The sequence below is a fragment of the Passer domesticus genome, chromosome 1, assembly GCF_036417665.1.
Source record: "Passer domesticus isolate bPasDom1 chromosome 1, bPasDom1.hap1, whole genome shotgun sequence".
In the NCBI taxonomy this organism is placed as follows: domain Eukaryota; kingdom Metazoa; phylum Chordata; class Aves; order Passeriformes; family Passeridae; genus Passer; species Passer domesticus.
In genome coordinates, this window is record NC_087474.1 from 48,360,834 (window position 1) to 48,377,630 (window position 16,797).

General features: G+C 37.7%; 1 protein-coding gene across 2 annotated transcripts in view; it reads right to left on the minus strand.

Annotated features, from left to right (window-relative positions):
* Window positions 1-6,086: 6,086 nt before the first annotated feature.
* Window positions 6,087-16,797, minus strand: part of PDCD6IP (programmed cell death 6 interacting protein) — a 28,639-nt gene continuing 17,928 nt past the window's right edge. For both annotated transcript variants that reach the window (XM_064419068.1, XM_064419061.1), the window contains exons 8-18: window positions 16,420-16,642; window positions 15,553-15,676; window positions 14,754-14,931; window positions 14,236-14,347; window positions 12,997-13,166; window positions 12,028-12,276; window positions 10,579-10,713; window positions 9,620-9,714; window positions 8,179-8,311; window positions 7,619-7,812; window positions 6,087-6,749 (exon numbers count right to left, since the gene is read on the minus strand). In XM_064419068.1, the coding sequence (XP_064275138.1) occupies window positions 6,584-6,749; window positions 7,619-7,812; window positions 8,179-8,311; window positions 9,620-9,714; window positions 10,579-10,713; window positions 12,028-12,276; window positions 12,997-13,166; window positions 14,236-14,347; window positions 14,754-14,931; window positions 15,553-15,676; window positions 16,420-16,642 (1,779 nt within the window). In that variant the 3' untranslated portion in view covers window positions 6,087-6,583. The remainder of the gene's footprint in view (window positions 6,750-7,618; window positions 7,813-8,178; window positions 8,312-9,619; window positions 9,715-10,578; window positions 10,714-12,027; window positions 12,277-12,996; window positions 13,167-14,235; window positions 14,348-14,753; window positions 14,932-15,552; window positions 15,677-16,419; window positions 16,643-16,797) is intronic.

Here is a 16,797-nt window from a genome sequence, read left to right on the forward strand (position 1 = left end):
CTGGATCTGTCTTACTACTCAGATATTTTGTGTGTGTGTATACACAAAAGTATATTCAACTCAGAAAAGTTTAAGCTGGCAAAAAGTAAGAGGTACCACCAGGTGTTGCTTTGGAGAGATTTAAAGCCATTTAGTAGGAAATGGCAGAGAAACAAGAGCTGGGGGGGTGGGGTGGGGCGAGGCCACCCTCAGGCGGACAGCACTGCAGTGAACTCCCCAGGTGTAAGGTAGTCTGCACTTTCACCTCTGCCTCCCACCTCACACGCCACATACACACGTGCTGTACCACATTCAAAAGCGGAGAGAGCAATGGCAAATCTGTTAGATGAAATAACCCGTAAATGTTGTACGAGCCAAAACACGGGGCAGTTATCTACTCAGGCAGCTTCTGTGTTCCAGTGGAAGCCATCATTAGCAAAACCTGGACACTCAACTCACACACCACGAGCAAGTCCTCCTGTAGTCTGCTTTGGCACCAGGGTTGTAGGTCCACAGAGGACCCCGTGGCCAAAACTGAAGCCAGAAGGGTCTGCCACTGCTAGCAGCATGCCTGAGGTGGGGCAGGAGAAGCTGGAGCCCAGCTATGGCAAAGGAAGCCATTTGCCCTCATATTGCCTGTATAACAGCCCAGTGCTTTCTGCCCAGGTCATACCATGCTGCTTGTCCCCAACATTTCAAAGGCATCCTTCCAGAGCAAGCCTGGGTCAGGTCCCATCCTTGTCATGGGACAAAGATTACTTGAGATCAAAGGCTACTTCAGGTCAGAGGGCAGAAGCTACTTGATGTCAAAGGTTACTTTCTAAGGCAGATTTCCAGAATGAGACCAGCCCAGCCTCTGTCACAGGACAGCAGTTAATTCAGGTCATAGGACAGGGGTTGCTCAAGGAGAAAGGTTACTGGAGCTCATAGCCTGCATGAGGCCAGAATACAGAGTTTATGCTGGGTCAAAAGTTCTTTCAGAACAGAGATTACTCAAGGTAGAAGGTTCTGCGAGGTCACAGGGACAAGGTTAATTTATTTCAAATGTTACTCAAGGCCAGTGGACAGATTACATGAGGTCAACACTTATTCCCAGTCAAAGGTTAATTGAGGTGACAGATTCTTCAAGGTCAAGGGTTAATTGAGGACACAAGACAGAGGATCCTCAAGATCAAAGGTTAATGGACCTTGCAGTCCAAGGACAGATGTTCCTCAATGGCAAAGGTTCCTCACAGTCACAGGACAAAAGTCACTCTAGGATAAAGGTTACTTCAGGTCACAGGACAGATTGCTCTAGGTGAAAAGTCACTTGAAGTCAAATCTGGTTTTGGTCTAAATCTCACCAGTGCCCACAATGACTCCATAGCCAAGTCTCAGCACATTTTTATCACCTGGGTGCTGTCAGCTGTTGTGTGCATGTGTCCCAGGAGCACAATCCAAGACCAGCTGGGTTGCCAGGCCCATGTGTTGGGAAGCATGAAAGTTTGACAAGAAAGTCTCACAGATATTCATACTTAGCAGAAAGATTTTTGAATGTAGAATCTGAAGAAGGAATAGGGATAAAAGCAAGTTTGATATAGAAGAAAAGAATTGCTGAGCCAGTCTTACTGGATAACCAAGGAGGCAAAGGGTATGTTAGTTAGAAGTGGGGGTTTATGACTTAGAGCAAAGGATAAACCCACCTCAAACAAGAAAATATTTTTACCAAGCAGAAAGATAGCACAGGCAAACAAGTCAGCAGATGTTGCAAGTAGAAAAAAGGTCTCAGAATTTTCCACTGCAAGAAAACTGAAAAACAACTTCTAGCTTAAACTGTGAGGTTTTTTTTAGTGATTGGAGAATAGTAATATGAATATGGTAATTATAGCAGTTATGATAGGCTATAGATAAAAGTTAATGTATAGATTAGTTTTACTGTATTAAGATGCTCAGCAAAGAAAAGTATATAATGCATTTGTAACATAAACTAAGGGTCTCCAGGCCTGCCTGCAGCTGGCACTGACAGCTGTCAGCACAGGCTTTGTCACCCACAACCCCGGACTGCTGTAACACCTTGGATGCAATACACTGCATTTTGAAGAGCTGCCTGGAGTCCCACATCCCTCATTCAGGCTCTTACTCCCATGTGCTTGCTCACCACCTCAGCCTCCAAGGAAAGGGACTGCAGGCAAGCTGCCCACTGGGAATGGCCCTTCCACTGCTCTGCCTTCCCAACAACACACCTCACTTGGCTGGAAAAGGTGCTGGTAGGAACAGGCTATCTTCACACCAGCAAACACTCCAGCAGCTTACCAGCATCGAGAACAGCACTCCAGCACCCAGGAGTGCTTGAACTTGGAAGTACAAATGCAAACGGGCATTGTCATGCAGAACTGCTGAATGGATTAAAGGTGAAACGACCCAAAAGCAATAATTTGTGGTGAAGCCTTGGTGCTGATTTTGAGGTAGTTGCCTCTTCCTTGTCATGCTTGATAGTAAACAGTTTTTCTTCAGAACCTGATTAATAAAATTGGTGGCCAGCCTCTCACATGGATTTTGAAACATAAAGAAAAAAGGGGGGAAAAAAAAGCACAATATAACTGAGATATGGTTGTTGGCTCCAGGGTCTATTACACGCAATTAGGGGAATCAGATGCAAGATTAAAGTCATAATTTGAGATTAGCAGTAACTCTATGTTTGCCAGTAAATTACCAGAGTTCCAAATTTAAGTCCAAATCAGAAAAATCTCTGACTTTGTTGAGTATCAAGAACACAAAAGCGTAAGGGAAAGTACTTAAAGCAGTGCAATTAAAAAATTAATTCATTTTTTAATCTAGCAGTACTTAGCTATCTTGATAAAAACAAGTCACTTTTTTTTAAAAAAAGAAACACTGACCATTTCAAATATACCTTTCAAAAGTCACGGTAAACCTAAAAAAGTTAGCATGTTGGGTAATGTTAGTCAAAAGCAGCAAGAACCTCAACTCTTTTCCCATGAACAATACAAAAAAGCAATTTCAAGTTTTGCTCTGCTGTAATAGCTCATTTTTTCAGGCACTGAAACATTCCAAATAGTTTCTTTTAAACTATACATAGTGAACTCTTGAAAATTCAGGCAGTTTCACTCAATAGTATACAACCAAAACTCAACCCCACAATTGCTCAACTCAGTCTATTTTAATGTTCTGCCAGGATAAATGCATGCCAGAAAACAGCTTCTGAGATGCAAGTAATTTCAGAACTGAACACACATTTTAGCAACAAGCAAGCACATCTCTCAGGTAATGCAGACGGGGGAAAAAAAGTGTTTTCCAAAGGATTTTCTTGTGATTTTCAGCTACCTGTCAATGGGTGAGGTTGTTACAGTATGCCAAAGTTCAAATACTGCCTCAAGGTACTTGGAAATACCAAAGGACTTCATTCAGTCTAAGGTCAAAATAAATGTCACAAATCAGCTCTAAAAGCATTCAAAATGAGATGATAGTAAAGAATCACCATTAGCTGGCAGCATCACTTTAGTGGTCAGGAAAGAAGACACTTTTTCCATATGGGCTGAGACCATGTTAATAAAGAAAAAAGTTGCAGAAAGACCTGCTACCTTGCAACAATTTGGTATTTCACCAATGATCTGCTATTAGCTTGCTTCCTAAAACTTGCTTTTCATACTAATTGCATTGAAAGATTTTATGCAAGATGAAATAAATGCTTGACTTCAAAGTCTCTGAAAGGATATGTTATAAACTTTTCCCTCCACACAGCAATTGAAACAAGCATTGCATTATAGAGCTTTTAAAAGAAAAAAATTAAATTGACTTCTTGGACTGCCCATGTGGACTGTTTACCTGCTGTTAGTAGCTGCCCTTACAATCCCTTTCCTTGCAACCCATGCTTTAATGCCCATGATGCTGGGAATCTCGTGTAACCCAGCCGGAACATGAATTCACAAAAACAAATTAGGAATACAAGTTTCTGAAGGCACAGAACCATTACATCAATCTTAATAATTTCCTCCTCATATAAACAGAGGGAAATACACTCAATCAGCTTTGGAAATAAACAACTACCAGGATCTGAACGTGGCTGTTATTACCAAGCAGTTGTAGCTGATACGCCTTCACCACAGCACAAACATTCTTGGGAGCCCATAACTTGTTTGCATCCTTTCCAAAATAACACTTGTCTGAACCCAAAGGAGTTGAGAGAAACACCATGAAATCAGGTTTTCTAACTGATTTTTTTAATAAACTATAGAAGAACAAGGTAACATTTCAACCAAAGTCATGACAACTGCATGCTTAAAAGCAAATACATAACATGTCCGGATTTTTCTGTTCTCTTCAGGAAAAAAAAAAGAGAAAAACTCAACATAATGCATAGAATTCTACACATATTCAAATAATAGACTAAAGCAAGCAGAAACACAACTGGAAAAAATGTTTTGACAGTAATTCCAGATCTATAAAATTTTAAAAAGGAAATTTCAGTTCTAAGAACCTTTATGTGGGAACAAATGACTTTTTTTATACAGCATGAAAATAAGTTTTATCAATTGAGGCACTAGAAACAAACTGACACAATAGCTCAAATGCATCTAATTTGTGAACTGAAAAACCTACAGCCCATGGCATACTAAAAATTAAGAATTTAAAAGGTTGCATTAGACTTGCACTTGCACATTGACACAGTGAAATTAGTGGAAAACTACTGTTTTTTCTGTTAGAATAAAATCAGGTTCTGATTGCTGTTTCCAAACAGTTATCTTCCTAGCTTTTTCTCATTGTCCTCGCTTGCCTTATGTCTTCTCGTCAGGAGAAAAAAAAAAGGGAGAGGTTTCTCTGCTACCCCATTCAGCATTGTTTCTGAAGAAATGCAAAGCACCTGTCTTTGTGCAGTGGTTTCATCTATGGTGCTGGATATTCCCTTACTCCATCAGGTTCCCCACATCACTGAGCTTCTACAGATTAACAAATTTGTTTAGAATCAGGTACTCAATAAGTTCTATAAGGGGTGCTCATTTCTACCTTTTGATCCACATTTTCTACAGGTGTTAGCAAGTATTAAAGACAAGGAGTCTTCACACAGTAATCAGGATGATCACACAGCAAGAGGAACTTGAGACAGAAAGAAAGGAGCTCATATGAATACAAATGCTGCTTTCTTTATGAGGAAGAATATTCATGATCCAGTGAGGTTTCCACCCAGATGCTACAATAACTGGCACCTCTAAACACTAAAATATACCTCAATATCTTAATCAGGCACTTTAATAGAAAAACAAAGGAGTAACTTTTAGTAACACAGGTATTGTTATAGTTATTCTGTAAGGCCAGAACATCTTCTATGAAGCATTCAGAAAATTAACTGTCCCACAGAACCAACTCTTATCAAGGGCTAAATGAAAGGAGAGTCCCTCATTAAACAAGCCTGTTAGAAAAAGAAAAGGCTGAAAAATGGTTAGCAAATATTTGGTAGAAGCCATTAACCCCAAACTTAGATTCTTCACTATCTTATGTAAAATGCAGTGCAAGGTTACTTATCCCTTGAGATGATGGATCCAAAAGTAAACATTCAATGTGCTTTAATTCACAAGATTTTCTTTCCCCACCACCCCCCCCAAAAAAAAAGTTTCCCACTGATAACAAGCTCCCTGAGGGAATACATCTATTTTTTCAAGGGAAAAAAAGCAATCATTTAAAAAGCAAACTGCAAAGCTCCAGCAATTAATAGTTGCCCTATTTTGAGCCATAACACATTTTCCACCACCATTTCTTTGGAAAACAGAAGTTAGAACAACTACACACTGGTCCTGTAAGAGGACCCTGATCTCCCTTCTTTTATACAGCATCCTGTAGATGACAGTAACTATTCTTAAAAAATGGTAATAAATGTATTTCAGTCCAATACACTCCAAAGTTATAGGAAAACTCTACCTGTAAGACTTCATCTACCAACACCTAAAAGGTTAATTATAGTTTCTGTCACAAAAATACAGAAGCATGGAGAAGAGATGGAAATTCACTTGTAAGGCTAAACCTTTGAGAACTTCTTTGTTATGAAGGTCAAGGGACAAATGAAACAATCTACAGACACACAAAACACATTTTTATGGTAATGAGAATGCCAAGTGTTTAAACCGTTCTTAAGTAATTTATTTCTTTTTACTGATGATTTACAAGGCCTTGATTATTAGACAAAATAGCATATTTTAACTAAACTAAAAAAAAATACAAACCAATAGAGTATAGAAGGAATTGCTATATGGTTCTGTAGAATATATCACACCCAGTGCACACACTGCTTTGTTTTTCTCATCGGAACCTATTTGTTACTTAGAGGATTTCTGCAAACAAATGTTTTGGTCTAACCAAAATGTACTGTACTGCTTCAGACCACTGAATTAGGCTCGAATTCTGGCATTAGTCTATGGTCTAAACCACTGCAGTAGATCTTTCAAAGAGTTTAGTGTCATAAAAACTGATCTAGACATTTTGGAGCAGTTAACAAGAGACAGGAGTTATAGCTGCATACAGTTCAGTATGGTACACTAACGGAAGCTAGAAGTTTTAGTACACTTATTGCCAATTTCTCCCAAATTTTAACAAGCAGAGCTTCTTTGCAGAGACATTATTGCTGATAATAAGGCTGTTGAGGAAAAGGGTATCCAGGTTGTTGAGGTGGCGGATATGGTGGCTGTCCAGGAGTTTGGTACACAGGTGAGGGTGCATATGGCAGATTATACTGACCATACATGTACGGATTATAGCCCATTGGCATTGGCATCTGGCAATACCTGTGTGGGGGGAAAAAACAGAATACCTGAGCTGATAAACACTGATGATGGTAATTTGCAAAAACAACTCATTAATAGATACAAGCACACATGCAATCTCCATAAAAGCTTTCCTTTAATTTTACTTTGAGTGCAGCAGGTAAGTGGTAACTTTCAAGGAGCAAACATGAAAACTATTACAGTGTGTGGAACAGAAATGCAGACAGAAGATGGAGTAAAGGCAACTTGCTGGAACTGGAATTGATCTAAATTAATTCTCAAATGTTTAATAACATTGTGCATATTTCAATATTTGCTGAGCCTGCTACCAAGGAGAGCACAGCTGTCTTCAATTCCTTGTGATGACACCAGGAAGATGGAAAAAAGCATCAGAAGAAAGCACTACTCAACTGGAATTTTCTCTGTATTTTTCAGTATCTTAGTATCATACTAAAGACTTGAAAAATAAGATATGCCAACAGTTTTGAGATAACCACCATCAAATGATTATGTAAGTGTTGGCAATAATCAACAAACCGCAGTTAAGGAAATGCAGCCCTATTTTCCTTCTCCTTTAAAGAAGATGAACTGTAAACACTTAAAATGTACCTTCCCACAAAAGGTACAAGCAAATGATTCCTACAAGAGTTACATAATTAAAACTAAGAAAAAACAAAAAAAAACCCAACCCAAACAAACAAAAAACCCCAACCAATCAAAAAACCAACCAACCAAAAAACTAACAAACAAAATAACCCCTTTCCTCAAACAGCAAACATACCTTCAACAATAACCAACATGTTATTGTTACATTAAAATGTTACACACAAGAAAAGTGCTTTTAAGTAACAGGATAACAAAAAATCTGCTTAAGTGTTCCTGTAACTTACCCTGGGTAACCGGGATAAGTTGGGTAAGGTGGTCCCTGTGCCTGTGAAGGTGCAGTGCTTGCTGCAGGTGCACTGGCTCCTGGAGGAGCAGCAGGAGCTGCAGCTGCTCCAGAGGGTGCTAATGCAGAAGAGGAACTGCTTGCTGCAGAAATCACTGGTGGTGGTGGCCGTGCTGGCGGCTGTGGTTTAGTCCCCTAACAAGAGAAAGTGAATTAAGCTGGAGCTTCTTTATCAAAGTCTTGGAATCAAAAGCTCTGGTTATATGATTAATTCATCTTTATTTTCATTTTAAACAGACATTCTATATTTTGTCTATACAGATAATGCAAAGTATCTAAATGGCAGTAAGCTTTTAATTTCAAATCTAGAAATGATGAACACAAATAGTACATAACACACCTCTCTGAAAAGCCTTAAGATTTTGCCCTCTATTTCACTTCAACACATTTCCAACCACACCAGTATACTAAGGAGTGATACACACAAATTACAGATCAGTTTAGCGTTCTCAAGTACAGACCCAGTATTTTCAACCCACTAATTCTGCAGCATGTATTTACCACCATGGTTCTTGGGGCTGGAGTGGGAGCGGGCGATGCTGCTGGCTTGCTTCCTGCTGCTGGAGTGGTTTGATACGTAGGCAGCGGAATGGAGGGAGCGCTGGGCTCCCTAGCAATGCTTTGTTGCAAATCTCTATTAAAAACAAAAGATCAAACATGCAGCTTAGTTTAGGAATGGCTTGTTATACACCACAGCCAGTTAAGCCAAAAAGACGCAGCAGAGTAAGTCTAATATTTAAAACATGATCACTGAGCTAGCTCAAACTAAATTTGGAGTCCAAATCACTTCCACAGAAACCATCCTCTAGCCAACTCTCTGATTAACTGTTACATTTATTTTCTAATAATGTCTTCATGTTCTAACTCAGTACTGGGTACAGATCACAACATTAGCCAAAACAGTAAAAGAGCACAGCAAGACTCAGCAGAATGTTCTATCAACACTAACCCTACAGCCTTAACACTGAAGATAAACATTGCAGAGGTGTGATACTCAGGCCTCTGCCATATTTAGGCAGCCTAACCGCTTCCAAACTACATGAATATATAGGAAGACAAATAAAGGCAGAAGGGGTTGTAACTCAGACTTTGTTTACAAGCACAGAGCCCAAATGAAAAGTATCAATTCCACAAATGATCAAGTTTGGAAAGGTAAAAATTGAGGGTTGAGCAACCCATTTTTAAGATTGCAAGTACACAGAACAACTGCAGCTTCACCAACCAAAATTTTAGTAACAAGTCGTCTTATAAAAGGCTACATGCTTTGCTAAAGAACACTAATTAAATGGCAAACCTTGTCACTTATGCTTTCCTCTTAAGAGAAGAGGCTAAAAATCCATCTGAAACATATTAAACATATTATACTATGTCTGATCTCATATAGGGGACAACAACAACAAACACTATCTCACATGAAGGACAAAATGTGCTTCTCTCCCCAACACTGTAAGCAATCCATATATCTAAGCAATGATGAAGTATGAGGCTAGAGCAGACTGCAGAGCAATTGAATACTGATGCTCTTCCCCCATCATGCTGAAGACATGGAAGGAAATCATATGATGAAGCATCTGATTTCTCAAACTAATTTGACAGCAGGAGCAGGGTGCAGAAATCAAAAGTTCCTCAAAGGACAGAATAAAAAAATAACTAACAAATGCATGCCAAAAAGAATGAGAGTGAAATCATAACATGAAACAGATTTGTGTTGAACTGCATATAGGAACAATAGAGGAAACTTCAAAGCAGATTTTCCCATTTATTTCTCCTATCACTTTCTTAGGAGACATGAGAGTAGGACCAGGATTAAAGTACAGAAGTGACAGGCTTAGCACACCTATTCTTCCTTTCTCATTTCATCATAATAAACATGTCCCCAAAGATAAATTTCTGATAAATACTTTACATTCCGCAATGCTTAAACAAAATACGGAAATCTTACTTGAGCAGTTCATCTCTTTCAGTCTTGCGAGCAAAGATAATGTCACTGCACTTGTTCTGGAATTTCAGCAGGATTTCTGTCAGCTCATTGTAAAACTAGTGAAGAAAAAAACCACAATACTCTCAGTCAATACTTTCAGACTCCATGCTGGCATATTTCTATATATTGATCCAGTTATAGGTGCTGTACTATTACAGTGCCCAGAACCTGTTGCTCCATTAAGGTTTGCTAGTACATTCTATTGTGCTTTTCAAAACCAAAATTAGTCAGCTGCTGTTGCCCATCACTTTAATAACATAGAATTGTGTGTGTGTAAATATAAAAATAGTTTGGGATAACTAAAAAAAACATACTAAACCCAGTGCAAAACTAGACCGTTGCTGGTGATGAGCTATTTAATTTTGTAAAGGATAATTGTTTATTTTTAATTTTATTGCTCTCAGTTCCATGCACTTCATTTGTATAGATATCTCAGAAGTTGTGTTTTTTCTGTCTAATGAGCTATCAATAAACCAGCAAAAAAATACTTAGTACAGAAACCATACGACACCTTCCAGATGCCCAGATCAAAAAAGCAAGCTAAATACAGCTTTCATTATTTCTCACGTATGCAGTAACAACACTTAAAACACCGATTTTATAAGGTGATTAAATACCATGAGAGAACAGATGAAAGAATTTCTTAGATAAAATGGCTCATCTGGGTGCTTCAGCATCATTTACTCAGCTGTAATTAACTTATCCTATTGCTCAGAAAAGGTTACTTTTCAGGTAGGAACAAAGAAGCATTTCACAGCTCTTGAAACAATCAAAATTCCAGCAACTTACTGTCCTCGCTTCAGTAGTAAAATCCTCAAAAATGCTTGTCAGCTACAATGTCTCCAAAGTTTATTATGATTTTGATTCATATCTCATTGTATACATAAAAAGTCTTTTCAATCCCTAAAGCATTACCATACCTTTGTGCCTTCTTTTAAATTGGCTACAAGTTCCACAAAGTTGTCATTTGCTACAGCTAAGTTCTTCAAGACTTCTTCTCTTAAATTAGATTCATTGTTTGATTGTTTCATCTTTGAAAAATCCTGATGCGCATTCTTAAAAGAACAGAATAAACAATGTAAATAAAGCAAGCTAGTTCTCGGTAAGATTCTGCATGTTTTGTATTCTTTTTCCTCTTAGTCATTGCTTCTGTTTTCCCCAATACCTGCTTTTCCTCATCTCCCATCCACACTGGACTTCCATACTTGCTACCTGCCAAGTGCAATGACTATTATAATGTATATTTCAGAACTGTATATATGTTAACTCACTGGCAGCAGGTATCACCACTTAATTACCTGCTCTGTTGTGGGCTGCCTTTAATAATTCTCAAGCTCATCCTGTGGACTGTCTTTCCAAGGCTATACTAATTAGGCTCTCTCCTGTACTAACTACCATTGATATTCATAAAATCATACGTAAAGTCAGTATTTTTAAGAGGCATTACTTCAAATTTGGTTGACATTGGCAAACTATTAAAAGGACAGGGAAGAGGAAAACTTACAAAAGCATCACCTATTTACATCTCATTTCTTTCAGGAAAATAAACAAGCAAACTTTAAAAGACTGTTTCAACTGCCAGAAGCCAACAAACTTGAACTCCAGGACATTCAAACATTAAAGTAATACCCATCAAGATTTTTTAACTATGTTGTGCTAAAAAATACCCAAATATAAAATCCTTTCTAAACGTGGTGTATATGATCATTTAAGAAAATGTATACGATCATTTTTTCCACTTGGAAAAAGTCTCCATCATTACTCAAGCTGCCATTATCCTTTCTCCAAGCACTAAGACCTCCTCTTTTGCCAGATTCACATTCAGGTACCCATCTCTTAATTTATAAATTAAGACTAAATTTATAAATAAACTTTGAGAAATGCTACTGAGTTTTACTTCAAAGAGCTCTGCACATACTGGAAGTCAAGCATATATTGTAAAGAGCAATTAGGAATAAACCAAGCTGTACTTCAGAGACCTAAAATGTCTTCTAGTAGACAGTAAGGACACATCTCCTGTTATCCCAGGAAGAATTAAAATGGAATGAGGAGAAAAAGCAAAAACCCAACGACTTTTTAACACACCACTAAGCTTATTTCAAGGACAAAACCATCTGCAGAATTATGCCAAGAAAAAGTCCATGAGAATTTACACTGGAGCTGTAGAGAGAGCCTGCTAAACATTCCCATTTCTTTCTAGTGAACACAAAGACATCTCTGTATTTTTCAGTGATTGAGGCATAAAGGAATATCAACTGACATATGACAGAATAAAATGCAAAACAGACTAGAAAGAGAAGTGAAACTAGACAGGTAGAAGTATCATTGCTCTTAGTTTAGGAGAAAGGAAAACATGCAAAGTGTTGTACCTGAATGTTTTTGAGAAGTTCTTCCTGCTTTTTTAGGGACTCCTGCACTTTCTGCGTGTAACTTCCATAAATTCTGTCCAACTCAGTCACAGAGATAGCCTCCTCATTTATAGCACCATCCTGTGCAAGTGCAGTCAGGAATTTGCTTGTCATATCAAAATTTACAGATTTCAGGTCATTTTCCAGTTGTTCTCTCTCCTTCTTAACTTCATCCAGACTGGCCAGCAAAGTTCTTAAGACATTAACAACCTAGACAATATAAATGTCCTAAGTTAGCAGGTTATAGACAAACTATTGGGGAGGTATAACCTATTAATAACTTGTTTCCATCTTGCATTCCACACTGATGCTGTTAATATTTCTGCATGAATATTTGTTTATGAATGTGCTTAAGGTGAGGAACCCGGACAAAATATGACTAAACAAAAGATCTTTAAGCATTTCTCAATCTATATTCTCTTCTACGGGCTTGCTTTTGTTGAATTACTGCAAAATGTTTGGGGTTTTTTTAAGTTGATCAGATACCTTCTAATAGGATATTCTAAGATGGCAGCAAAAACCACTGACTTCTAATCATTACTATGAGAAAAATAGTAATATTGCTGTAGATGAGCCATTAACTTCTTGAAAAGCAAATTGGTGCAATTGACCAATACTTTAAAATACTGAGCCATGTCTTATGTTGTCCCAAGGACCGAGCATTACATCCCACCTCCCTACATAACAAAAATATTCATTGCTCCTTTTATAATAGTCAACCAGTCTTGCTGTCCACAGTGATTAATTTTGTTCACATTAAATGTAACAAACTATGCTCAAGAAGATTTTAAACATGAAATCAACCTCTTTTCCAAATGTGAGTTGCCTCATGTATCAACTGAAACAAATTAAATTACCAATTCAAGCAAGTTTACTTTGTTAGACAAATAGCACTTCTATTCAAAATAGAGACAAATCTCACTGCTTTACCTCATTTCCCTGTAGTGTTTTTGCTGGGTTGGCAGAAGGTATGGCTGCGTTCAGTTCTGCCTCTGGCTTACACAGAAGTGCAATTGTATCCCGGTGAGTCTGATAGCGCTCCTTCACCTGCCCATCTGCTTGCATAGCTTTATTCAAAATATTATGGTAATTGGCTCCCTCTGGGGGCAGGAGGAAGAAAAGAGTTTATATCATTTCAAAATTTGTTCCAACGAATCTTGCACCTGAGCGGTTTTTGTGCTTTTCAGCACAAATTTTTCATCACACATTTTTAAAAGCCTGCACAATATGTAAGACTTTTATATAAACCTAAGCTTCCAAATTATGTTTTAGAAAGTGCATAAAACTAGGCACCCATATTAATTCTCCTGTGAAGCATACAAAGGTATATGAACGAACACTGGTTTGAGCTACTCTGCAGATTTAAACCTCTGCAACTTTGCAAGACCAAGTCAGTGGTATCAGTCCCTTGTTAACTTCCAAAGACAACACATATTAGGCACACAGAAAGCATAATATAGTGATAGTTTTATGTAGTGTGACCTAACTGTTGGGGGTCAAAAAACCCCACCAAATTAAAGAGACAACACACTAATGGAAAAAATAAATATGGTATTTAAGAGGCAATTGAAACTAGAGCCTTAGAGGGCAGGCATTTTTAATTTAATTTGCTTTCTGAAACTTCAGCATGCACACGTATAAAGTGACTCAGAATCCCCAGGCAATGCAAAGGAGAGCTGCTTTATTGCAAAAAAAACAGGCCTTTTAAAGCAGTTAGACACTTATCAGTTTATATACTTTTAAGGCACAACAAGCCCAAGTCAATCAACCCCCATACACCACGATGTGGACATGTGGCAGTCATGCATCACATCTCTCATGTCTCTCTACCCCTATTCCAGCTGAGTCACTCTCCCATAGTTCCCTTTGACTTAGCCTAGGTAGCCTGAGCCATGATTTTACAAGGGCAACAAGATCCTTACTTCATAAGACTTTAACCTATATGCAATATGCACATACACACCAAGAGTGCAAAAGCAGCAGCAAATTCCCTGCTGTCACATCCTCTTTCAGCTCCAAGAAATAGTGCAGACTGCAATCAGGATGTTTTGGCATAACTTGCCTCAAACTGTAATCGGTGTATCTATAGATAATATCAAAGCACTGCAAACTACTTTAATTTAGACTATGGACATCTTTACAACGCAAAGCATGAAACATGGACTGTACCTGCCCTCAAAGGCTTGTAGAGTTCATTGGACGGTGTTCTCTGCCAGCGTTCTTTGAATTTTGTTCGCAGGTCATTGTCTGTAGCTTCTTCTTCATCTAATAATCTCAGAGACTGCAAGAGTAAAATGTTACATGCATTATGAGCCGTTTTAAACATAAAATAGCTTCAAAATATGTAGCTAGTGTAGAAAATAAAAACTGCCTACACATTCTTCTAAAATATAATTTGACAAAAAGCCGGCATGAAAGGGACAAATCAATCAAATTTCTTCAGAATGTTTTCCCAATGCTTCCCCCTCTCCACCAACTTTTTTAAAAAGAAAATATTTGTAAGGAAATATCCACATGTGACAGCACAGTTTTTGTATGGGCTGAATACTTAAATAGCATACTTTGGAAGTGTTATTAAAGTTGCAAGCATTTGAATAATTATGCACTTTTTCCACTGTCATTTAAAGCAAAGTATTCAGTGGAGATGTATTTTAAGAATGTTTTAGTGCAGTGGGTTTTGGGCTTACTTCATCTAGAATTTCTTTGTTCCTTTGCAGCAGTTCGGGCAGATCTTTGATCAGCTGATCAACAGTCTGAATTCCCCCCTGCTCAATCACAGACTTAGACTTGTTCAAAATAGACTGAGGAACGGTATCACCAGACACGTCTTCAATAGCAGCAGGAAGATTGAGGGAAGCCAACACACTGAAAAAGTCAACATGTTAAATAAACAACTTTTATCCTGAAAATAACACTGCTATCTAAACAAACAAGCAATCACAGGCAATTATAATGGAGTGCAATGTACGCCTAGGCTGAAATTTCAAACATAAGCACCTCACTAAAAACTAATTTTAAAGCTCTTAAAAAGCTAAAGAAATCCTAGCCTTTTAGCACTCACAAAACATGGTAAACATTTTAGGTAGTGACTGGTAGACAAAACAACTGCTTTAAGTTACATTGCTATCTCTCAACTTGGTACAACGTTTTTATACTTATTTATTTTAAAGAACTTTTTTTTAATGACCATTGGAATATTAAAATCCTTCTAGATTAGTGGTACTGGTTGTGAGCAAGTGTTGGACTCCTAAAAAATAAGGAAAGATGGCAGGAAAATAAATACCACTTGTTTTTAATAAGCTTTCAGATTTAATACCTACAGAAAAGTAGTTCTAAATCCCCCTGTTATGGTTTAAATTTGCCAGCCTACCATACAGTAATGAAAAAACACTGCTATAATCTGGATATCTGCAGGCTGCAAGGCACCCAGGGCTTACAAGCCGTGCACGTCCTCACTTGAGAAACTTAACAAGAAGCCATATTTACCCATTTGCCAGATTTGTGGCTTCTCTCATCTGGGCTATCGACCTGTTTACCAGATCTGCCTTCCTCTGGTTATAAACACTCACAGACTGTTGCACTTGCAATGGAACCATCTTCTCAAACAGGTCTGCAATTAGAGTAGTATAAATTACACAAGCTGCATTATGAAATTTAAAGCACAAACATCTTCACAGCTTTTTTGTACATCTTGTACTACAGAGACTGACCTAAACAGTTTAAGATACTTTGTTCCTACTCCCCAAGATGTCTTAAAAACAAAAATCTATTTCTAAGGCCTTTAGATTTCAATTTTTAAGGCTGAATTGAGTTTGAAATAATTTAAAGACAATATATATACACCAATTGTAAGGTTACAAATTAGATTTGCCTTAAGGCTTCATTTCTAATGTTGTTTCATTAAAAGAAAAATATGAGAAAGTTAAGAGAATTTTTTCACAACTCATCTGACTCATCTGTTGAGCAAACAAACTGAAATTTTTCAACTTTATAGGAGACCAGCAACAAGGTTAGTTAATATTGCATAACTTGGCACTGTCCCCTACAGAACTTTTCCTTGTGAAATTAAAAAGATTGGTTTCATATAAAAAATACAATTGCTGAGAAAATCTTAGAAAGATCTTTAAGAGAATTGTACATTTCAGGTAAGAATTTTCAACCTGTGCTTTATTACACTAATCATCAAGAACAACAACAAACTGGAGAAGAAAAGCAGCAGTGTCAAAAACACAGCTGTACCCTTAACAGAATGCAAAAAGTAAATGTTTATTTTTGCATGGTATAAATGAACTTTGTTGACCACGTGTTTCACAAGGTAACAATTACCCTGCGCACTCCACACACTTTGCTTACCAGTGAATTTCTGACTGAGTGGAACAACAACTGGAGTAGACTTCACAAGACTGGCTTTTCCAATGGGCTCCAAATCTTTCAGGTCAGGAACTCGGTCATGGTAAATGAAGTCATTGTCTTTTTTAGCAGCTGCAAGTGCACGGTTGATTTTGTCAACCAGATCTTTAACGTTTATATATTCATCATAGCGAGATGCCACTGTTTTCACCAAATCTGCTGCATGCTAAAAAAATTTTAAATACAGTTCAAATAATAAATATTCTCCCTTTCATATATTCTTAAGAAAACAGATGAGCATACAAAAAAGAAGTTTCAAGCTCCAGCCTGCACAAAGTTGATAAATGCATAACAGTAACTTTCAATACATCAACACGATCA